This window comes from Myotis davidii, unplaced genomic scaffold (assembly GCF_000327345.1).
Source record: "Myotis davidii unplaced genomic scaffold, ASM32734v1 scaffold6, whole genome shotgun sequence".
Classification (NCBI taxonomy): Eukaryota; Metazoa; Chordata; class Mammalia; order Chiroptera; family Vespertilionidae; genus Myotis; species Myotis davidii.
Genome location: NW_006383011.1, coordinates 14,293,988 through 14,311,278, shown reverse-complemented (window position 1 = coordinate 14,311,278; position 17,291 = coordinate 14,293,988). Strand labels below are relative to the sequence as shown.

Genomic DNA, 17,291 nt, shown 5'->3' with positions numbered 1-17,291 from the left:
GGGGCAGGGCGGCTGGGGGGACGCCCCGGGAGGTTGGCCAGCCGGCCCCACCCCCTGATTGTCTGGTTCGCTGGGCGCAGTGGGCGTCATAGGGACCAGTCCTTCCGGTCATTATAGCATTGCAGTCGCTGGCTTTTTATATGTATAGATGTATTTGGAAAAGAATAAGGGCTGCGGGGGTGTTGGCTGGCTGCTCCGCCCCAATCTGGGTGGGAGAGGCCTATCAGGGCAGGGCGGCTGGGGGGACGCCCCGGGAGGTTGGCCAGCCGGCCCCACCCCCTGATTGTCTGGTTCGCTGGGCGCAGTGGGCGTCATAGGGACCAGTCCTTCCGGTCATTATAGCATTGCAGTCGCTGGCTTTTTATATGTATAGATGTATTTTTGGAAAACAAAATCTATCTTCTTGTCACTCTTCATTTAGATTGCATCTTTCTTCAGCAACAATGTGGACTACTTCATTGCTTCACTGAGCTATGGGCCTAAGGTAGCGAGTGGATTCATTAGTCCTCTTTCCGCCGAATGCATGCTACAGTACAAGAAAAAAGCTGCCGCCTACATGAAGGCTTTGAGAAAGGTTTGTGACCTTCTGTTAATATTTAAATCAGAGGAAAAATCAGGAATAATGCCAGAGAATGACAAGAATTTTCCCAGAACTCATACTACAGTGTTTAGATTTTACACAATTTTGAGGCACAGGTGTTTGGTGGATGTTGTGGGTATTTGAGGAGGAGGAGGTAATAGAGACCCAAACCTAATACATGATATATGCATAGGCTGTGTTGGAGTCATGTCCCCATTACCTGGGAGACTGTTTAGGGGGAGGCAGCCAGGCAGCCAGTGTCAAACTTCAGAAAATCTTAAACTTGTAGAAACAGAAAAATAGTTGGAATACATTTATAATTTTTATCTGAATATAGTAAGAATATACAATCATTGCAAAAAGAAATCAGAAAATAGAGCAGTAAATGAAGATAATTATGGTCATCCCAAGTCCTACCACCCAAAGCTAGCTACTCTTAACTTTGCTAGAGTATATCTGGATCCGAAAAATTTTAATGTGTGTATGTACACACTCACATGTACATACAGACAAACACACTTCTAACAATGTATACGGCTACCTACCTTTCTATATTTGTCTAATTGTTTTCATTATACCTTTGAGATTAATTCCTAAAAAAGGAGTTGCTGGTTCAAAGTCTATGAATATTTCATGTTTTGACACATTTTCATATTTTGACACTTTAGGGAGATTATCAATTTATAGTTTATCATTAATAGGAGTGTAAATTTAACAAATTCAGTACTTGTCAACCTCAGACAAGATGTTCCTTATTAATTTTAATTTGCATTTCTTTGCTTATTATTGAAGTGGAACATTCTTCCATAAAGTTATGAATATTTATGCTATCAATTCCCTGTCCAAATCATTTATCTGTTTTTAAGTAAATGCCCCTAATTAGGGTAGAAAGCTCTCTATATTAAGGATTTTAATCTCTTGTTTATATTGTAAATATTTCCCCCTCAGTTTGCTGTACTAATTTTTCAAAATAGAAATTTTAATTTTTATGTGATCAAACCAGTCTTTTTCTTTTTTCTTTTTTTTTAAAATATATTTTATTGAGTTTTTACAGAGAGGAAAGGAGAGAGATAGAGAGTTAGAAACATCGATGAGAGAGAAACATCGACCAGCCGCCTCCTGCACACTCCCCAGTGGGGATGTGCCCGCAACCAAGGTGAATGCCCTTGACCGGAATCGAACCTGGGTCCTTTCAGTCCGCAGGCCGACGTTCTATCCACTGAGCCAAACCGGTTTCGGCCAGTCTTTTTCTTAGTAGTGGTGATGCTCACTCAGGGGAATCTTGGAAACTCAGGGTACTTCCTAAAATTGAGATGGTCACTTATATTTTTTCCCAGTATTTTTGTGGTGTAAATTTTTAGGTTGGGCTTTTCAATCCATCTTAAGTTCATTTATTTTGATATGAGGAGTATAAACAGTGATCTAATTACTTATTTTTCTAAATTATTAGCTGGTTGTTCTTGTACCATTTATCTCAACTACCCTTTCATCATTGACTTAAAAATGAAACATTTGTCACATAATATATTTTTGTATATGCTTTTGTCTATTTCTAGATTGCCTATCCTGTTCCTTTATCTTTCTATTTTGGTGCAAGTCAATATGGTTTTAATTGTAGCTTGTAACTGGTATGATATTCACCTTCATTATTTATCTTCTTTTTTAAAAGAGGTTTCTTTTCACATGTATTAAAGAAAATAGTCTATCTTGGCATACATCTGAATTTATTATCAAACCCCATTTAGCATTCTAATTTGTATATGTAGGATCATGAAGCTAATACGATCTTTTTCTTTAATTTTTATGATGCTTTTCCCATAGCCCCTCTCAGAGTCTGTGCCTTATGAAGAAGCACTGGCGAACCGCCGGGTCCTTCTCAGCTCTACTGAAAGTCGAGAAGGCCTTGCCCAACAGGTATGGTACCTGCGAAATCATGGTACTTGTTAAAGAGCATAAGTATTAAATCCCTTAGAAAGGTTTTAAACATACAGAGAGTGATTTAAAAGGCTATAAAGTAAACATGTAAAGTTAACTGTTTAACACATGCTGAAAAGCACCATAAGCATAATGCACTGAAAGACATTTCTTTGTAGTCAATATTTAAAGTCATCTTGATTCAATCGGTGTTATAATTGCCAGTAATCTAGTATCAACACACTTTGGCCATGATAATACTTCTTTAGGTACTAGATTTAAATGTCTGAAATAACAAGGCAAAGGAAGGAGGGGCTAACTAGAGACTCAGTGAATTGTTTTACTTCTTAAATGAGCAGGCATGAAAAAATTTTAGTATTCAATTGGTTGATCGAATTGGAGGCAGATAAGTAGAAGGTACTATCTTTGTACAAGTTGGTACAAACTGACAGCAGTTTAACTTTTGTCAGAGATTTATTCACCTTAATACTGGCTTGCTTTGAGTTTTGCAAATGTTTTATTTTAAACACAACATAAAATAAATTCATCTGCAGCAATATTTTATCTATGCTGACCTTATTTTCATAGGACACATCACTTTTCGATTTTCGATATTTGTACGCTAAAAATTTCATACACAGAATAATTCCTGAAAAACAGTTCCTGAGACAAACCATAAAATGTGGAATACCTAAAGAATTGATTTTAGATTTTCTTCTTATTTTATGTGTAGAAAGTAAGGCTCAAAGAAATGAAGCAGCTTTTACCCAAAGTTACTACTAAGGGATAGAATTGTTTGACTTCAAAGCTATTGCTTTTCCCAGTCAGCCACTGACCAACTGCAGGCTAGTCTGATAAACACTCTGGGTCTCACTTCCTGCCTCTCTAAGGTAGGACAGTATCCACCTTTCAGGGTCTTGTAAGGATTAATTGAGCCAATGGGAGGCAGTGTGATATAGTGAAAAGAATCAGACTTGTGAGCAAGACAGATGGAGTCCCAAATCCCGGCTCTGCCATTTGCTGGCTCAGCAGGTGGTGTAGCTGTTGGAAGCTTTAGTTCTCTTTGAGAAATGAAAACTGTAGGACTGTCAGGAGGCCTCAGTGGGATAACGGGAGGAAAGTTCCATGAATAGTGCTGGTACGTGGTGATTGCTCAATTATGATAGTTGGTAAAGCATTTGGAATTCACTATAAGATTTTATTTGATGTAATTCTCAAACTTTTATTTGCCCTGAGAATTAGCTTTTTAAACTTCTGATTAAAGTATAATGCACTTAAAGAAAAGTATACAAATCATTAATATATAACCGATGAATTAATGTAACCAGCACCTAGATAAAAATTTTTAAAAATATTTATTTATTTATTTATTTATTTATTACTCCGGCTTCTCTAGATGCAGCGTGCAGCCCTGACCCGTGAGGTCCGGCCAGCATAGGTGTGCTTCCAGGGCCCTCTCCCGGGCCTAGGATGAGGGACGTATATCCAGCTTTTATTTTGTTGTTATTTATTTATTTGTTTGTTTATTTATTTATTTATTTATTTATTTATGTAAGGTATACCTTAAAAAAATTACTAGGACCCCAGAAGCTTTCCTCATGCCCCTTTCCAGTTGCTATTCTCCTCTCTCCCAAAGATAACCGTTATCCTGCATTCATAGATTAGGTTTGTTGTCTGATACTGAACGTTTTATTACATAAGAGTATGTAGTGTATACTCTTTTAGTCTGGCTTCTTCCATTCAACATTATATTTGTAGTATTCATCTGTGCTATATGTAATTGTAACCTCTCTCTTTTTTTTATTGCTTTTGAGTATTATGTGAATATATATTATATATTCTTTTTTTTAAAATATATTTTATTGATTTTTCACAGAGAGGAAGGGAGAGAGATAGAGTTAGAAACATCGATGAGAGAGAAATATCAATCAGCTGCCTCCTGCACATCCCCCACCGGGGATGTGCCTGCAACCCAGGTACATGCCCTTGACCGGAATTGAACCCGGGACCTCTCAGTCTGCAGGCTGACGCTCTATCCACTGAGCCAAACCGGTTTCGGCTATATATTTATTCTTAATGCTTATGAGCACTTGGGTAGTTTTAAGTATTTGGCTATCATAGTGCTGCTATAAACTTTCTTATACATGTCTTTTGGTAAACGTCCATGCATTTCTATTGGGTATATACTTAGAAGGGAAATTACTGGGTCATAGGTTATGTTCAGTTTTAAAAGATCCTGCTAAACAGTTTTTCAGTGTTTGTCCCAAATTCCACTCCTCTCAGCACTATGTTTATGATTATTACAGTTACTCCACAAACTTGCCCATCTTTGTATTTTCTTTTTTTTCCCAATTACAGTTTACATTCAATATTATTCTGTATTTGCTTCAAATGTACAGACAGCATAGTGATAAGATAATCATACACTTTATAAAGTAGTCTCCAATATTTCAAGTACCTACCTGGCCCCATACATAGTTATTACAATATTATTAACTGTATTCCCTATGCTGTAATCTACATCTCTGTGACTATTCTAGAACTACCAATTTATACTTCTTAATCTCTTCACCTTTTTTTTTTTAAATTTTAGTCGTTTGGGTGATTTTAAATTGCTTTCCTTTGATCGTTACATTGAGTACCTTCTTTTTATGTTTATAGTCTTACTCAAATGTCTATTCAGGTATTTTTTTCCCCCCTTCTATTTCTCTGTGTGGTTATCTGTCTTTACTGATTTATAGAAGTGCTTTAATATGTTCTGAATATTAGTTCTCTATTGGATACATACCGCTTCTTCCACCTTTTGGCTTTCCTTTTTACTTTCTTAAATGATACCTTCCAATGAAGGGAAATTTTTTATTTTACTATAGTTCAATTTCTTAATTTATGTATTTTTAAATATATTTTTATTGATATCATAAAGGGACATTATGAGATCTAGAAATATCCTCGGTAGAATAATTATGTAAACAATAATACAGCCTGGTGATTAAGTTAATAAAATTATATGCAGAAGATTTTCAAGGTTAGATTCAAAGCCAGAATCATTGATCGGCTGCCTCCTACACACCTGCTGGGGGATTGAGCCTGCAACCCGGGCGGTGCCGTTGGCCAGAATCGAACCCGGGACTCTTCAGTTCCCAGGCTGACGCTCTATCCACTGAGCCAGACCAGCTAGGGCCAGTTTCTTAATTTATGGATGTGCTTTGTGTATCCTGTTGAATAAATCTTTTCCTATTCTAGGGTCAAGCTTTTTCTTACCTTAGGTAGTTTTGGTTTACATTCTTAGGTAAAGTATTTTTTTTGGCCACTGAGTTTTACCTTCATCATTCTCTAAGGTGCAAACCTCTCTGTTGCCTTCACTTCATATAATCACCCCCATCTTTCATGCCATTCAGCAGAGTTTGGAGAAGATTTCTAAACTGGAGCAGGAAAAAGAACATTGGATGTTGGAAGCACAGTTAGCCAAAATCAAGTTGGAGAAAGAAAACCAGCGAATTGCAGACAAGCTGAAGAGTACGAGTAGTGGGCAAGTAGCTGGGCAGGCCCAGGAGAATGCCTCTGTGGTGAATGCTTCAGACCAGGAAGAAACAGCTAAGGCTGTGTCGGAGCCACTTCACAGCACCAGTGAGGTAAGTGCTGTCTTTAAAAAAAAAAAGTTAATTGGTAAGGATCTAACCTAGTGTTTAGTGTTAATCATTTAAATTACATGTTTGCTTATAATAGGAATAATCCATGTGCTTTAGAAAAAGCAAGTTGGTAAGCAGATGCCTCCTTCAAAAAGCATCTCCAATGCTCTGACCTGTGGTGTGCAGCACGCTGTAGGATCACAGAATCTCTGGAGGGCTTAGGGAGGACCTCACGGAAGAGGTAGCATGAGTATGTTTCAAAAGTGAGCAGAAGTCCAACAGGAGAGGACTATTTCAGGCCTAGAGAAGGGGCTCATCACGGAACTGTCTTTCCCTCTGCACATAGCGGATTCCTGCCAAAAATGATCTGGAGACAATAGATAAAAATAAGGAGCTTTTTCGCCCTGGCAGGGTAACTCAGTTGGTTAGAGCATTGTCCTGTTATGCCAAGATTGCAGGTTCGATCCCTGGTCAGGGCACATTCAAGAATCAACCAATGAATGCATAAATAAGTGGAACAACAAATTGATGTTTCTCTCTGCCTTCCTCTCTCTAAAATTAATCAATAGATTTTTTTTAAAAAGGACATGGCATTTTTCTGTCTTCCTTATGTTTCTGCTTTTTAGCTTTTCTTATTCTCCCCTCTCATTTAAGGTACAGTTGAGATTGCCACATTTACCACCACATTTTCCATGATTTTGGATATGGTCTTTGATGGTCAGCACATGGTTGGCCTCCGTTCATTTTTCATAGGATTGAACCTGTTCCTTTCCTTTAGTTGCTTTCAGTCTAATGGAGTAGAACTTGGATAAACATCTGTAAGAGGAGCTGTGTGCTGTCCCACATTCTCAAACCATAACTGGGGAGTGAGAGGGTGAGGCCAGAGAGCAGAATGGATGCCAAATGTAGTCACATTTGAATATATAAAAGTAAATGATTGGCGTGTTACTGTAAACAGTTTGCAACTGAAAGGGAGAGACTAATTGTTACTCCTGCTTCAGTGAGTAGAAAATTATGGCTCTTAAAAACAAAAGAAGTCTTATAAAAAAAGACCCTTTAGAGTTAGGTGGGCATAATATTCACTAGCACACATTCAGTTTAGTTGATATGCTGCACACTCTTCAGAGTAATACTCTTAAGGATATTATTTAGAATCTGTGAAAACTTTATTGGGTATCGTCTCTGATGAGCAGAATCCTTGAAACTTAGTTTCCAGCAGCTTTAAAGTTATTGTGCCCAAGCACATGAACAGTAACCTTAATCTAGTAATCATGACTATCTTTTTTTGTTATTATCTTGTTACTCTCACCTGAGGATATTTTTTCCATTGATTTTTAGAGAAAGTGGGAGTGTGTGTGTGTGGTGGTGGGGGGGGGGGGTCAGAGAGAGAGAGAGAGTGAGAGAGAAAGAAAGAAATAGAAACATCAGTATGAGAGAGACATGACTGGGGCAAGGGATCGAACCTGCAACACAGGTACGTGCCCTTGACTGGGAATTGAACCTGTGACTCTTTGGTGTGAGGGCCATTGCTCTGTCCACTGAGCCACGCCAGCCAGAGCATGACTATCTGTTTTTGAAGTCTTAATCCATTAAAAAAACCAAGCTTTAAAAGCCTGGCAGCACTTTAATGTGTCTAAAATTACATTTGCATTGATTTAAATATGAAATGAATATTTATTGATATAACAACATTGTATCAAACATGTATTTCTTTTGTCTTTTTTTGAATTTTCAGCCAGTTTTTTTTTCCTGTGTGTTTTTTTATTTTCTGTTTGGAATATTCTGTTATGATGGTCACCATCTCAGCTACTGCTTTGGAAATAAGTACAGAAATGACAACGGGAGTCAGAAGCTCTTGTCTCTTCCCAATTTGTTGGTTTCAGTGATGAAAATGACTAACAGCGTTTTGTTAAAGGAAATAGTGATGATGATCATCCATTACCACCTCATGGCAGAAATAGCAAATGTGGTTGGTTACCTATCCGCAGGTACTGCTTCCTTGCAGTAAAACACAATCCAAGAGTGACCTAGTACTCCAGGCCCAGTGTGCTTTAAAAGTATGAACTGAGAAGAGAAAGTATTGCATTGTTTAAATTGTTGTGTTGGAAATGTAAACAGTCTATTCTAAAGAATTCTTTTCCTTATGTTCTAGATTGGGGTTTTAACCAGGACTTCTGACATTGAGGTAAAGTGTGCTTGGCATCATGTTGTTTTGTTAGTAGATGTCGGGCTGCATGTTTGTTGACAAAGTCTTAGAACAATCAGCTTTGTCTAAGTGTGTTTTCTGACCATTCTAGCGAATGTGCAACCAGTGTTTTCCCCTCCATCAGTGGATCCATTTGGCTTTTCTCTTTGGTTCTATTTCAACTGTCACCAGCAAATTATAGCCTGCTTTGTAAATGTCTCGTTGACTAACTTGACTTGGCAGTTTGTCAAGGGGTGGCCATTAGCTCGCTGGCATGCTGGGTGAGGCTGAGAGCCTTTGGCCCTCCCACTGGGCAGGCTGGGAAAGCAGGGCTTTTCAAGGCTTGATGAACAGTGTGCCTGCTAGTTGTGTCCAGCCCTCGAGTGGGTGAACCCAGGTCAGACTTGGCTTGTCACAGAGGTTTGCACATTAGAGTTTTAAATATTATAAGACGTAACTTTATAAATAAGCATCCTACCACTCACTATGGTGAGCTGGTAAATAGAGTTCAAGTTGTTTGTTAAATTCTTTGCTTTCCTTATTGGCCCTATACTTTAGGTAACCTTGAACCTCTGCATATATTTTTTAACTGAATTCAATAGTGTGTCATTGCTAGAGTAACTAGAAGAAATACTAGTCTGGGACAAGGCTCGTAACTGTTCATTATAGAAGTAGTTTAATTTGTTAGCATCTTTTAAGAGCATTAGAGCCTGATTTAAGATAATGTTGGGGGGAAAAGAATGTTCAGATTTTAGAGGTTCCAATGCATGTTCTCTTTTCCTTGTCTTCTTCCAGTTAGAGGAGGACATAGGAATCAGACAGATGGAAATTTTGAAAGGTTTGTGGCTAATGAAGCAATGGGGGGACATGGTGCCAGGGCTCCCAATACCTCCTCTGTTTTCTTGAAGCCATAGCTTCATTCTGAGTTAGGTAGGGTGTTGAAAAAAGAAATTTGGAACCTGGCTGTGGTAGCTCACTGGTTGAGTGTCGACCTATGAACCAGGAGGTCATGGTTTGATTCCTGGTCAGGGCTTATGCCTGGATTTCGGGCTCGATCCCCAGTGTGGGGCATGCAGGAGGCAGCCAATCAGTAATTCTCTTTCATCATTGATGTTTCTATCTTTCACCCTCTCCCTTCTTCTTTGAAATCAATAAAAATATATTTTAAAAAAAAAGGAAATTTGGAGTATTCATTTGCCTGCCCTGTTTGAAGTTTCTTTGAGGGGTAAGAAAACTATGATCCCCCATCAAATTTCAAATAATAATGTACAAAATATTGTCTCTTCTGTATCCTAAAGTGATGTTAATTTTTTTTTTCTAGAACTGCTTCATCTCACTGGCATTCATTTAATTTGTTATGTATGCTCTATTTAGGTTCCAGATGTGGAATCTCGTGAAGACCTAATTAAAAATCACTACATGGCAAGGATAGTGGAACTGACATCTCAGCTACAGCTGGCTGACAGTAAGTCAGTGCATTTTTATGCTGAGGTGAGTGGAGAGTTAATTAGATTTGGTGGTTTGTTCCTAACCCCTTCAGGAATTAGGTCACTGTCCTGTTTCCTGCTGTTCACTAGAAGAGAGAGGTCAGTATCTATTTATCCATGAATTTGGTTGGAGTTTGTATTGATTGGTCTACATACCAACCAAAAATTTTCATTTCAGTAAATACAGGACTGATTTGTCATTACTAAGTTACTAAACCATTATTGAGACTTATAGGTAGCTTTTCTGATGGTCATGCATGTTTTGGAATATTATTATTATAGATTACTTGTTTTAGATAATTATAGACAGTTATTGGCCAAAAAATTTTTGTATGTGGAAATTAAAAAATAAAATATGCCCTTTTCCTTTTATTAAAAAGTACTTTCCAACTTTTGAGTGACAATTTGTTGAAATTAGTTTCTGTGATAAAAATATAACCTTTTCCAACCTTTAAAAGGTATAAAATCTTACTTTTTATTATAGTTTCTTCTTTCCTCACTAAATGATTCATTCTCTTAAGAGAAATGGAAAAACACTATGTAAGATAATCAATAAAATTCTACACAATTCATAGATTAGAAGGGGAGAAAATGAAGGAAGAAGGTACTGCTATCAAAGAGTAAGAAACAAATGATAAGGTAGACTGAATGTTGCTCAACATATAAGAATACCTGTAAGGTCTCCGAATTAAAAGGTCAGCTGTAGATGTCAAGTAGAGAATTATAATGCTGTAATTGTTAAAGAAACTTAAAAAAAAAACAAAAAACAACATCCTTTACTGGAACTGACTGTGATTTTCGCCAGTAACTATGGAGATGGAGAAGTTGATGGGTGGCCAGTTGCTTGGCTTGTTTCCTGCTAAAATAAATGATGTGCCTCTCAGTGTTGTTCACAAACAACCATTACATACCTGTTTGATGAGTGGATCAACAGTGACAGCTTGCAGGGCTCTAGAAAATGCGAGGGCAACAGACTGGATGACTTACAGCTGAACTGCCGGAGTACTGACCACCCCAGCCTGCGGTGCAGCGCAGTCATGTCCTTATCTGGATCCCGAACTGCCTTCTGAGCTGGTGTCCCTGATGTGATTGTCACCTTCATGAGGCCTCCTACCTTGTAAAACTCTCTCCCTCTTTTTCAGGTTTAGTGCTTGAGCACATACTAGTAGATGCTTGGTTAACAGAGGGTGGTTGGCTGAGCTTTCCTGAAATGAGTGGGGATTTTTGAGGCAGTTTTATTTCCAAGAGACTTGTTTGTTTTAGTGGACGTCTTCAGCACAACTGTGATACAAGAATTTTTAAATTGTCCTAGTTTTTCCTCATTTGTAAACAGGAAGTGGTGTCCCCCTATGACTTTACTGGAATGATTCCTCTAAGCATCAGATGTCAACACAGCATTCAAATGTGTCTCAGTAGATCCTCCCTGACAGTCCTTTGGCCTTACCAGAAAGTTTAGTGATCCTTTTAATGGCACACCCTCTTTAAACAAGAGAGTGAAATTGATTTTTCCTTTTTTCTTCTGTCTCTTGATAGCCTAGGTTTGGTAAAACCCCCAAAGAAAGTAGCTGGGACCTTTACATTCCTGCCCTAACTTTTATTCTTTTTTTTTTTTCATATAGATAAAGCATAATCTGTAGAGCAGGACTGTAAGGCGTTTATTGTTCCTGTAATGTGGTCTTTAGTAAAGGACTTAAAACACAAGAAAAGTATCTTAGGATCTATATTGCCTGGTCAGACATGATTGATAATGTTTGAAATAACCACTTCCTTTTTGTCCAGTCTGAGTCTAAATGAATCCTGGGTAAATGTAAAAACTTCTTATGTTTTTTGCAACCACTGGTCGTTGGATTAGAGCTAGGAAAAAACATTGGTGAGCTTGGTTAGTAAATATTCTGTTTCCTTTTTAAATGATGAAAGTGACCTTAGCAATATTTTTTTCTGATATATCTTCTTGGGCAAAGGAAACAAAACAAAAAAAATAAATAAATGGAACTACATCAATCTATTTATTCTTGAGGCTGTCTTAGAAAATAAATTTTGGATATTTAGTTCATTTTATCTAAATTGGATTACCTTCTTTCTCCATAAGGTTCATTTATATTTATTGTGAAAAGATTTCATTCTAAAAGAGAATTGGAGGATATGAGATGGGGAGTCTCACATAGGTTTGTCAGGTAAACTAAATTTAAAGACTGAAAGAGTGATTTCTCATAAACACCTGATTTGTAGAAAACAGAAACAACCTTCGATCAATGAACCTCCACCAAGAGCTTCTCCCCATCCTCAAGACAATGAAGTTTGTGCTTGGACTGTAGCTTCCTACTTCCTCTTTGCTCCAAATCCTCAGTGAACTCACCTGTAGCTTACTATAGTTTCCATGTCCCGAATTGCAATTTCTCTGTGGTTACCAAAGAGGCTCAATTTTTGGTTCTTGGAGCTTGCCTCAGTTTACCTCTTATATTTACGTTGACACTAGAAAAATCTGTGGAATCTGTAGTGATGTCTTATTTCATTACTGATATGGGTTCTTGGTGCCATATCTCTATTTCTTGTTCAGTGCTGCTGGATTTTATACATTTAAAATATTCAGTAATAAATGTTTTTGGTTTTATTTAAGCATGATGAGAGTTGGGCCACATCTTCCTTATGTGTATTCTAGTGTCTGGTACAAGGCCTGTAGGTATTCTGCAGGTATTTGGGGAAATAAGGGAGGGAGGGAGGGCTTTGGTTTGGGAGATTCTTTTATAATAATCTTGTTTGAAGTAAATTTGCTTTCGGGAAATGCCCCCTGTGGTAATGAAATGCTTTCTGATTTAACAGTGCCGAGCACTCTCTAAAAGACTGGCCTTGGCTGAAAAGTCCAAGGAGACCCTGGCAGAGGAGATGAAAGTAGCCAGTCAGAAAATCAGCAGACTTCAGGTGAGTTCATAAGTGCGACCTAAGCAGTTTTCATAGGTTTATTTCATTCAAAGTTCTTGGGCAGCAAAATCAGCATTTTCTTTCTAAAGTAGTGGCATTCGACCTCTAGACACACATTTTCCTAACCATGTTGTTTCTAACTCATTTTAAAGTAACATCTTACTTATGTAAAGCAAGAAGTGGTTGTGTTGTTTGTTTCTCTGAGTTGATTTTAATTTTAAATAGTTTTGTAGTCAACATGTCTTTCTTTGGTAAGTAAAATTACTTTTACTTTCATAAATAGGAAGATAATCCATTATACAAACAACACTTTTCGCTGAATATTAGCTGTCATTACCCACTTTAAATGAAGTATGGAGTATATGCAGTAGTTAACGCAAATAGTTACATCTCTCTATACCCTTCATGCAACTTCTTTACATTTTTTAACTTCCCAAAATTTCCAACACGATTTCAAAGAATATGATAAATGATGGGATATTTTAGTCACAAAGTGTCACCTTCTCTGAGTCAACAGAATATTTATCTGCTTATGTCAAAGTTGCCAATTATGGATTAAAATACTGGTATTTACTGTATTTTACAGAAGCACTGAGCATATTTCATGTTTTCATTCCATATATATAGTGGTATGATTTACAACATGTCAATATGAAAGCATTTCTTTAAATACTACTTATTTACCCATTGTTCTTTCTCTCTTCCTCCCTGCTAATCCCTGTCCTATTATTTTTATTCTGTTTCTTCTCTTAACTGTTTCATAAAATTGACCTACACCGAAAGGTAGGGCTGCAAAATATTTCCCCTTACTCCTTTGTTTTAAACCCTTGTTTCCAGAAAACTTTTATTAAATATAAACATGATACAGGCAAAGAATAAACACATTAGCACAGCAACACCCACTTCCTCTGGTTTCAGATTCGTTTATTAGATTAGCTGGGAGCACAGGATTAGAGTTTAAGGGGCTGAAGGGAGCCCGAGAGATGGAACGAGAGAGGAAGGTACCTCTTTCAAACATCCTATCTAGAGGGCTCTGGGCCATCCAACTCTGGGATGGTGCTAGAGACGGACTCCCCACATCACCAAAGGCTCGGGAAAACCTTCGGGAACTTGAAAAGATCAAGTATCTCGCTTCTTTTTTTGTGACAGTTTTACACCTTGCATAGAAGGATATGCTTTTATTTTTGTAAAGACATTTGGAAGGCTGAGAAAAACTTTTTCCCCATTTCTTTTAACTTTGTTCTCTTGTTAGGCCTTTGGCTTAACCTTCATACTAATTAATCATATAGATTATTTAGATAAGTTGCTTTTTCCAAAATTTTTTTTTAAATAAATTACAAAAGCTTCAGAGTGGTGTGGCTAACGGGGTTTTGAATTTTTGTTTCTCTTTTCCCCTGCCATTTAGGATGAACTGACAACTACCAAGAGGAGTTATGAGGGTCAGTTAAGTATGATGAGTGACCACCTGTGCAGCATGAATGAGACACTGTCTAAACAGAGAGAAGAGATTGACATACTGAAGATGTCCAGTAAGGTAAGGGAGGGGAGGGGGCAGGCTCTCTACAATAGAATATTTAACATATTTAATATAAGATATTTTATTGCAAAAAAATAAAAGATAGTTCATTGCTGTGCATTTCAGGAGCAAAAGGTTAAGAGATTTAAAGTGTTTAGAAACTATATATATATGAAACTTGTCCTCTTATCTAAAAGTAAAATTAAGTTTCTTTGGCTGAGTTATAAGTTGACAGAAGACCTGACTTCTAAGGCCCTAATACTATGTCCTTTGTTTTTTGGCATTTCTGCTACTGTTTTATAGGTTTAGGGGACTCTTAGGAGGTTTATGATGGGGCTTGCTCTTTTTTATATGAATCTAAAATGGTGCTGTTGAATAATAACCCTTTTAGCAAATTTATTCTCAGATATATCTATATAAACCTAAGAATGTCTTGTCCTTTTAATTCCAAAATGTTTCTTTGAATTAATTTCACATAGAGCCTCCAGGCTGGGGTCAAATGGCTATTGGCATTATTTTTATGTTGAAACTCATATCCACATATCATGAAAAGTAGCATTCAGGGTTTTAGGACTTGGTTCCATGCATCATCTCAGATGCTTAGCACGTTTTGGTAACTCAGACAATACTGCACCACCACCAGCCTGGTACTGTCTTCAGCCTGTGCTCTTTGAAATTCATGGCTTCCCTTATTGATTTAGCGAGCAGTTATTGCGTTCCTGCTATGTGCTGGCACTGGGAAGGAACTAGAGATGCACAAACCATCGCTTTATTTTAGCATCTGCTAATGGTGGTGCAGGGCAGCATTCTGCTTGGTTAGCGTCTCCTTGGGAAATACATCACGGTAATGTATTGGAGTCTGTGTTCTCAGCGTAGTTTCGTGATGGCCTCTGGCTACCTCAGAAAGTGTCTATGATGCTTTTCTGGGACATCATGTGATGACTGTAACCAGCCAATGTGGCTTTGATTATGGATTTCCTGTTACTTGTGCTTCAGGAAACTTGAGCTCTTGGAGATATAGGGGGTGGGGGTAGGTCCTCTTGAAGAATGCCTCCTTTACCCCTTTTGGCCTCTTGATGTTGTAGCTGGGCAATAGCTAGCTCATGTAGAAAGTACATACATTAGTATGAGTAATATGAGGAAGCCTGTTTGGCACCTAACACATGAAAGAAAGTAGCAGGGGAACTTCAGACTCAGAGTTGTGGAAGGCATGTGGTTCTGAATGCAGAAAGGTTCATGTTGAGTACAGGAGAGCTCTTTGCAGCTACCTTTGAGGTTAGGGAATTTTCAAGCCCTCTCAGAACTTTTAAATCTAGTCCTTAAAATACCTGTCATTAATAAAACACTGAGTTAGAGATCCTTCTTCATTTTGTAGTATATATTGTTAACCTTTCTTTGATTATTCTAGGATCCCTATTGCTTTTTTTCTCTCCCTATCCATTAGTAATTCAGATTGCCAAGGCATTATCTTATGGCAGAGTTGACTTTGTCTCTACCAGATACCAAGTAAACATCCTGAAACCATTTGCCTGCTATTATCTTGCTCTTACTGTTTGTATTCTGCAAGCATTTCCCACTTACATGAAAAGAATGTATTTGTATCTAATAGTTAAGTATAGGAATTTAATGAGAATGTTTTTCTAAAAAGTGAACTTCTCCAGAAAGCAAAACTGGAAAGTCCAAATGTCTATATTGTGAGGGAATTGGGAACAAGATATCTTCCCCTCTAGGTTGTTTTCAACCAGTATTTGAACTTCCTTTTGACAGATAATCATTGACATTGGATCTGTTAAGACCCTTTAAAGGTATTTGTTTTAAACAACAAAGAAACATGTGTAGGCTAAAATTTTTATTTAGTTTCATGAAATCATAAACTCCCTTGTCTTTGGAACAGAAGGAATATTTGAGGTTTGCTAAATCCAAGATAGCTCTATTTTCTTTCTTTATTGCCTGTCCTCAGTCCCCAGGGGGATAAGGGCTCATAAACTTAGAGTGGGGAGTGCTATGTGATTACTGAATAAAAGTTTGTAATGCAAGGTTACCTCTCCTCTTGGAAACTAAAGTTGTCCAAAGTGAAATATGGCTTCCAGACAGCTTGGTCGTTAAACTATGTGAAATATTTTTCTTGAAGTTTGTGTCCTTATTGTTGATTTTTTTTTCCTTCCTTCCCCCACCCTGACCCTCCCACAGGGAAATTCTAAAAAGAACAAGAGTCGATAGTTTACACATACCTGGTTGGTGACTTCTTTCCAGAGCTGCTACTGCTGCAGGAGCTGCAGGGCCACACCTCCACGTCCAGTGCTGGCCGCCTACCGGAAGCTGGAGTGTTGTTGGACCTAGTAAACTAGTCAGTGTTGTAAATGGCCTTGAAACATTTAAAATATATTTGCAACAATAAGGCAAATACCGAATTTGATGTTGACAGTACAATGGAAAACTATACACATACCATGGATATTTTAGGTTTCCTTATGCTGTTTTTACTGTGCACTTTTTAAAATTAGGTTTTAATTTCAGTATGTAAGAACAACAAATATTTTGTATATTTTCAAACTCAATTATATGGTAATCGATTTGGTATCTATGGAATAGATATATGTTTCTGGATAAAATGCTTACATTGTCAAACTCATTACTTCCTGCTATAATTGAAAGCAGTTTTCAGATTCTTTTTGAAGACTTCTCTCTCTCTCTCTCTCTCTCTCTCTCTCTCTCTCTCTCTCTCTCAGGGAGTGGGCCTTGCAAATTTCAGATCTCGTGTGTTTATTATCATTGTCTTCAGTTCTTCAGTACTCTCTCTGTGTTGGAATAATAGCTTAAGGAATTGATGTCAATAAATTCGTACTTATGTCAAACCTTCAGTCTCTATGAAAATTTGATAAAGGAAACTGAAACCTATTAGAATAGGCTGTACAGAATTTACCATAATTGTATGGCTAATCCTTTTTTAAGGCTTTGAGTTTTGCCTTGAGAGGTACTTGTAACCATACTTCAAGCTGGGACCCTGAGCCCTTTCAGCTCCGCTTAGTTTATTTTATAAACATTGTATCATTTCAGCATA

The 17,291-nt window shown here is 37.6% G+C and overlaps 1 protein-coding gene across 1 annotated transcript in view; it reads left to right on the top strand.

Annotated features, from left to right (window-relative positions):
- Positions 1 to 17,086, top strand: part of PPP1R21 (protein phosphatase 1 regulatory subunit 21) — a 68,621-nt gene extending 51,535 nt beyond the window's left edge. The window contains exons 15-22 of the mRNA XM_015557938.1: positions 422 to 574; positions 2,402 to 2,496; positions 5,889 to 6,126; positions 8,276 to 8,308; positions 9,683 to 9,799; positions 12,616 to 12,714; positions 14,120 to 14,248; positions 16,421 to 17,086. Of these exons, the coding sequence (XP_015413424.1) occupies positions 422 to 574; positions 2,402 to 2,496; positions 5,889 to 6,126; positions 8,276 to 8,308; positions 9,683 to 9,799; positions 12,616 to 12,714; positions 14,120 to 14,248; positions 16,421 to 16,450 (894 nt within the window). The 3' untranslated portion in view covers positions 16,451 to 17,086. The remainder of the gene's footprint in view (positions 1 to 421; positions 575 to 2,401; positions 2,497 to 5,888; positions 6,127 to 8,275; positions 8,309 to 9,682; positions 9,800 to 12,615; positions 12,715 to 14,119; positions 14,249 to 16,420) is intronic.
- Positions 17,087 to 17,291: the final 205 nt, after the last annotated feature.